This window comes from Saccostrea echinata, unplaced genomic scaffold (assembly GCF_033153115.1).
Source record: "Saccostrea echinata isolate AGI-Se365-2 ecotype Australia unplaced genomic scaffold, CSIRO_AGI_Sech_v1 ptg000016l, whole genome shotgun sequence".
Classification (NCBI taxonomy): domain Eukaryota; kingdom Metazoa; phylum Mollusca; class Bivalvia; order Ostreida; family Ostreidae; genus Saccostrea; species Saccostrea echinata.
Genome location: NW_026889765.1, coordinates 28,992,670 through 29,000,248, shown reverse-complemented (window position 1 = coordinate 29,000,248; position 7,579 = coordinate 28,992,670). Strand labels below are relative to the sequence as shown.

Genomic DNA, 7,579 nt, shown 5'->3' with positions numbered 1-7,579 from the left:
TTTCATCAGTCTGTGATCAGCGCCTATGTGAAGGGAAATATAATATTTGGTAGTCACATTGGATTAAGTGAGACCAAGATATATTTCTGGAAAGGTAGTATTAATTAGTGATATTAATTATGTTTTTATATAGGATATTCTGAACAGCAAAATTTATTGATGAAGCGGCAAAAACTGGCGTTAACTGGAATTGTACATATATACACGCAACTTTATATTAATTTGAAAATTCGAAACACGAAAAAACTAATAAATTAGAGATAAATATATTTTTTTCAAAGAAGACTAAAAATAAAAATATATTGCAAATGAAACTGTGAGTGATCACGTTTAATAAATAGTACTGGTTCATGATGAATATCAAGCAAAGCCCTGTCAGATTGACACGAAATATTTTTAAATTCTTTATGCAGACCAATTTTTTATCGTGGCAGCAAATTGCAACACATCGCCGCGGACTTTAAAGATCGCTTCCTACTTTCATTAAAGAATAATTATTAGGCATTAAAAACAATGAATAAAAAATAAAAATTAAAAAATTGAATTTATAAAACAAATACATTTCACCAGTATTGACAGCAAAAGATACTTTTAAAAAAATCAAGCAATAAAAAGTTCCATTGATCTTTAATGACTAAAAAAAAAAAAAGTCGTCAGAAAGATTTTCTCCATACATGCAATATTTAATTTATAAATTCATAAGTATGGTTTTAATATTTAATTGATTTTTTTCAGATGCGGAAGTTAATATTCCTAGCTCTTTTCCTCTCTATGGCGGTGGTCTATGCAAAACGTCCAAATTACGCCAATCAAGGAAGATCTAAACTTCAGGTCTGTCGTTTGGACTGTATTTACGACTCTGTTATGTGTGCTGCTCCATGTCGTCTGCTGTTCCGATCCTCTCGCACAGGATACCTTAGCTGCGCACGTGACTGCGGATTGGAGCGAAGAGCATGCTTTTACGCCTGCGCGAACGCCGAAAAGCAAGCGCATGTCCAGTCGCCCGAACAAGTGGTAACACAGGCGACAAGGCCCTCACCTAAGCCGACACATGGTGGTCATGTGGCGACACACACTGCTCATGCGGAGAAACATGCTGATCATGTGGAAGTTGACGGACAGGAGACAGGCGAATCAAATGAATCAGTTGAAGATTAAACCAAGCTATTTGTTTCTGAAAGATGGACAAAATCTCATGCACCAAAGCCAAATGAGCCTGGATGATCACGACAATCGAAATATCAGTATTCAAGGCATGCATGCGAAATGGAAAAATTAGCGGGTCTCCAACGCACAACAAGTACTTGAGTCAGACACTGTTGATAAACTGTGATATTAACTTATCGTACTTTTTGAATTATTTATTGAAATATTTTAGTTTTCGTTGATATTCAATGTTTATAAATAAAAGAAGATAAAACGATATGTCTATGAAGACTTGAACTATTTGGGATTGTCTGGGTTATCCAGGGTGTCTTTGCAAAAAAAGCACTCGATTTTTAATAAAACGATGCATTAAATTTTTCATTATTATGTAATTTTGTGATGTAGCGGTGCATGTATAGGTATTTAAGTTTCAGAGTATTGTAATGTTAAGATTAATATTTCAGATAATATAGGTACAAGTCACAAAGCCTTCAAAAATCAGAAATGTAGGTTACTACAGCCCCCAAGACCATAAACTGAGAACAGACTTAAATCAACATTTCAAATCAATATAACTTTTGAAAAAATTTTGATAATAAAGCAAAATTTTCATCATAATTATGCTTGAATTTGAATATTACAGAAACCTGAAAATTTTTATGCACATATTTAAATAAAATTTAAGACAATCAAAATCAAAATTTTGGCTTAAGTTTGTTCTCAGTTTATGATTTTGGAGCCTAGTATACGCTTGTCATAGTCCCTCAATATGGAATATTGAGCACCAAGACTGTGTTACATTGACATCTTAACTGTATGAGCATCAAGACTGTGTTACATGGACATTTTAGGTCACAGAGTACCGTGACTGTGTTACATTGGCCTCTATGGTCACAGAGCACCGTGACTGTGTAACATTGACCTCTATAGTCACAGAGCACCGAAACTGTGTTACATTGACCTCTTTAGTCAAAGAGCACCAAGACTGTGTTACATTGACCTCTAAAGTCAAAGAGCACCAAGACTGTGTTACATTGATCTCTATAATCACAAAGCACCAAGACTGAGTTACATTGACTTCTCAAGTCCTAGAACACCAAGACTGTGTTACATTGATCTCTATAGTCACAGAGCACCGAGACTGTGTTACATTATACAATTAATTACCCCTTATGAGGTCAACATGGTGAAATAAGGACCCGAGACCTGGCTCACGAGGTGACCTGACCTGATCGAGGCCGCGTAGCGGCCGAGGTCAGGTCAGGTCAGCGAGTGGGCCAGGACGAGGGTCCTCATTTCACCATGTTGAACTCATAAGGGGTAATCAATTGTTTTATGATACCGATATAAGTTAAGGCAATTTTTGTAGGCTTAATTACTAAAATAATCAATTGTGTATTAGAGCTACGAACTGTCATTATCAGTGTTCCATCGGGATCAGGATTCATTAGTAAAGTTGTTTACTTTTCGCCTGCAAGTCTTGTAAGTTTTTGCACCGCCGATTTATTAAAACACTCTGTGATTGTCAGTAACATGCATTTCTATAAATTCACAAATACCATTCCCGAGCACAATGGCAGTCTGGTGCAGACTTTTACTGTACAAGAGAGCCGAGTCTGCATATTCGTTGAATTTGACATTGTAACGAAAGTTTCAATGAAAACGATAAATGTTATGACGCATCTTAAGGCCAATCATGTTCCGTATCCTAAAAATACTATACATATTTTTATAATGGCATTTTTTGTAATGTACAGTCATTACTGTATGCATAATTTTTTTATTTGAATGGAATTTGGATTAACAGGTCATTTTAGCGGTCATTATTTTTAATGACCGGTCATTATACCCCACGTGAAATGATTCTTAGATCATTATTGTTGTAAACGATACTTTTTTGAGTCATTATTGAGTTCAAAAGCCTTCTAACAAGCCAATCAAATTTGAGTATTCTTAATAGAGGTATAATAATGACTTACATTGACTTCTTAAGTCCTAGAACACCAAGACTGTGTTACATTGACCTCTATAGTCACAGAGCACCAAAACTATGTTATATTGACCTCTATAGTCACTGTAACAATCACTATTATACTTGTACATATTATTTGAATTTCCTGCGTTTTGTCTCTATGCCCCATCTACCCATAAGCCCTTGCAAAATAGCTTGGCCGACCAGAACAATTGAGGCCTGGTCATTCCCGGCAGAGAAGCGTAGCTGCAGACACGTTTCTACAATTGAAGCAGCTAGTGTACATGCAAATAGCTGCCATTCAATCAGTATCTTGACTTTGGCACGGAGACAGGTCCGTGGTAAGTATTTACTTATAATATTATTAATATTCGTTATGTATATAGTTTTTTAGGCAAATTTATTACTGAATACGTATTCGTTCTTATTTCTGAACTTGGCCAGCTCTCACCATTTTACCTGTTGTTCAGTCAGGTGTGACGGTTAGCGAGAGTGTTCGAATGGACTTTTGTATTATATCGATAGAGTTTAAAGGTGTTATTGTACGCAATTTTCTTGTATTCAGATTTGTTACATTATGTGAAATATTTTGTCCATTTAAATTTTGGTTTAAATGTCTGGGCGGAAGTGAATGACCGGAAGTCGAAAGTAAGGTGCGCCATGTTGGCAATAATTTGTTTTGACTTATGTTAACTGGTAACCATTATAATTTATACGTATTGATTTATTTATTTATGAGAATGAATCGCCAAACATAGTAGTGTTGCCAAACATTATTTACTGAGACATGTGACTTAAAAACATTCGTCATTGTAGCGTCAAGGACACTGGTATGACATGCGCTGGATACGTGTACTAAGCTGAGGGGATCGTATAGACACAACGAAAGGTTCCAGACTAAGGCCCGGAAGGATGCTGTGTGGGTCAAGATTCAGTGATGGTGGACAGATACAGATAAGTCAATCCACGTAACATTGTGTAGCTCGATATAAGAACACTGACGTATTGGCAAACCTGATATGGTTTCGTTCATACGACGATACTGATGATAGTGATGATGACAATGATAATCATTGATATGGAGATGACGACTCCAGTGGGATATGTTTGGCATTGATACTTTGAGTGAAATCTATACCCGGGGTTAAGTGGTTAATAGGTTAATTGGTTAATTGTCTGATTATTGGTTACCAATTGCTATTATTTTTTTTGTTTAATAGTGTGGAAGAGTGTGTGGATCAGAGTGTGGATGTTTGTTTGAAATTTTCTTTATTATTATTATTATTATTTTTGTAAATAAATTTGATAAAACTTAGTTGAATTTGTGTGATTTATGGAGATAGCCAGCTTGACCACGTGACAGCCACAGAACACAAAGACTGTGTTACATTGACCTCTTTAGTCACGGAGCACCGAAACTATGTTACATTGTCCTCTATAGTCACAGAGCACCGTGACTGTGTTACATTGACCTCTATAGTCAAAGAGCACCAAAACCATGTTACAATGACCTCTATAGTCACAGAACGCGAAGACTGTGTTACATTGACCTCTTTAGTCAAGGAGCACCGAAACTATGTTACATTGACCTCTATAGTCACAGAGCACCGTGACTGTGTTACATTGACCTCTATAGTTACAGAGCACCGAAACTATGTTACATTGACCTCTATAGTCACAGACCATACAAGACTGTGCCACATTGACGTCTTGATTAACAGAGCTGTTACGGATTTTCATATCCCGAAAATACTGAGACGCTTCTGTTATGGATTGAAAGCCTTGATTTTTTTAATATTGACAATTCACAAATTAAGTTTTCAGTATTCACTTTGCCTCAACAGTGCAAAGATTATTGCAAACGATCCCGTGTTAGTGTCAGAGATAAAGAAATCATAGTTATTGTATAAACTCTGCTAACTGAAATAATAAACCAATGAAACGTATTTTGTTTGCTATGATATAATTAATCAGTTTCGTACAACAGGAAACCAGAAAACGACGTGAAGGCGGAATCAAGTACGACGCCCGAATCGTGCCACTGTTCATGGACTCTTACCCAAACAGCATCTCCCACGTTTAATTCAATAACAGCCATATTGAATCCTGGGCCCCAAAAGTCCATATCCCCACTGAATAGACGACAGACAGCTATGCTGTTTCGAACTATTTCTACTTCCACGGACTTGCCAGCCGCTGAGAGAATAGACGCGTAAAACGCATAAATGCCCTTGACTGTGGCAGTGAACATGCCGTTGTGGTTGTTGTAAGCGTTTCCAATATTGGTGACTGTATGATCATAAACAAACGTTTGTCTATCTCCGGGATTGACGACATTTGCGGACACCCATGCTGTAAATGCTACTGGCGAACTAACTGGTATCCCGGTGGTTGATCCCAGCAAACGCTCTCTGTTTTCTGCAAGCAAATTTAATGTATGGCAATTGCAGCAAATGGTACAATGGAGCTCCAGAAGTAATATATGAAAAGTGGAACAAACCATGGAAATAATGCTCAATACTTACGTGTTCCGCGTCTTTGCTGCTGAGGGTGCTTGCTAAAACCGTATTTGCCAGTGCTATTCTCAAAGAAATCTTTGCCTTCATCCTTGAGTTTCGTGTTTCTCATTCGGGATATTTCTTTCTCAAACAGGTTCATATTTTCTTTTAATATTCGGTTTTCGGACAAAGTGTCTTTGATTTGCGATTTCAGAACGTCTAGTTCAGATTCAAGCTTCGACTGAGCTTCTCTTAGAACCAAGTTTTCGTTTGTCAAGAAAGAGACATCTTCACGCAGTGAACTGCATCCATTTTGAAGGTTATAGTCCACTAGAACCTCTTTAATCAACAGAGCAAGTTCGTCCCTCGTCGCTTCGCTTTTTGTCCAGGGCAAACAAAACTTTAAAATAAGAAAGAAAATCACAGTGTAAACAAGAGAAGTCATTTTTCATTCAATATACACGAACACGAACTGAAGAATTTTGTCTTATCTAAGTTGACCTTACTGATACGGAAATGCATAATAACTTGATTTTCTATCTCTGTGAAGACTAACACCTTAAGAGTGGCGTGCATTGTTTTGCACTGACTGTCGCCATTTTTTTTTTAAACTTTGACTTGCATTACTTGTGTCTTTCACTAGTTAGCAATTTTCAATCTCTCACTAGTTAGCAATTTTTTGTCAATGAGTACATGCTACATGTAATAATGTTGCCCAATTATCATACAGCTAGGCCCTGTAGAATACTTTTTTTTAGATTATAGTATTTTGCTATAATAAATTTTCCTGATGGTTGCCCCCCCCCCCCCCCCCCCCACACACACACACAGACACACAACTCAACTTTTTATTGCTGTAAGATCGAGCTCTGGCAAATTCCAGGACATAGACAGATAAAGAAGACTTTTTTGCTTGTCAGATTATTTTGGGAAGTTTTTTTTTTACTTGTCAGATTATTTTGGGAAGTTGCCCCCCCCCCCCACACTTTTTGGACGGTTTAGGGTTTTTCTTATTTGCGTGTCAGATTTTTTCAGAATGTAATTCCAAACGTGAACAAGAAGTATGTACTCAATATGATTGAAAAAAAAAGCTATCAGTTAGCATTGTAGTTAATGTGTATACTTTGGTTTATGGGTAGGTGTTCTTTGGATATAGTCTAAAGTAATGACCTTTGGATTAGTTCTTATTGAGGAGAGAAATGCATACTGTGTACAGGGTTATTTTCGCCCAATATTATTTTTGTCTTTTTATGCTTACAAACGATTCTGCTCCGTTTTAAATTCGCCAAAACATAGCTGTGTTAAAGAGTTAATACTGCCGTTATTTGAATTCAACCCCTTTTAAATCCATGCACCCATATGCGACGAGGACGAAACCGGAGCGAAAATTTCCGTGTATACAGAATATTTTCAAAACAATTTTAAAGATAGATTGATTGATTGTATGTTGTTTTACGTCCCGTTCGAGAATTTTTCAGTCATATAGAGACGTCACCATATACCGGTGAAGGGCTTCAAATTTAGACCTTTACTCGGCACTGAGGGCCATTGAGCACTGAGGGTTCTTTATAGTGCCAACGCCTACCGTGACACTGGGCCTTTGTTTAAAGGTCTCATCCGAAGAACCCGCAAATTTCACTCCAAAGTGCCGAGCGCTTGGCGAAGGAACAGATGCTACCTATTTTTTATCGACTTATATCAGTCGCGGCCATGATTCGAACACACGACCTTTCGATCACGGAGCGAGCGCTCTACCGACTGAGCTACTGTGACGGTCTTTAACAGTTACTGTTAAAGACCGTCACAGTCTGTTATGTTATTACTGTAATAACATAACAATATTAATAATGCACTTTTTACTGCATGAAATATAGAGATAACGAACAGTATTCAAGCTCAAAGTCCATTTAGACAATACAAATCGGGAGCAGAGCAAACACGGACCTCCAAAAAATTCAGAGGT

At 37.2% G+C, this 7,579-nt stretch overlaps 1 protein-coding gene across 1 annotated transcript; it reads left to right on the top strand.

The window, feature by feature from the left end:
* Nucleotides 1–735: 735 nt before the first annotated feature.
* LOC133189099 (uncharacterized shell protein 1-like) lies at nucleotides 736–1,520 on the top strand. The gene has a single exon (XM_061324528.1). It carries the CDS (start codon nucleotides 736–738, stop codon nucleotides 1,156–1,158), a length of 423 nt encoding a protein of 140 aa, XP_061180512.1. The 3' UTR covers nucleotides 1,159–1,520.
* The last annotated feature ends 6,059 nt before the right edge of the window (nucleotides 1,521–7,579 follow it).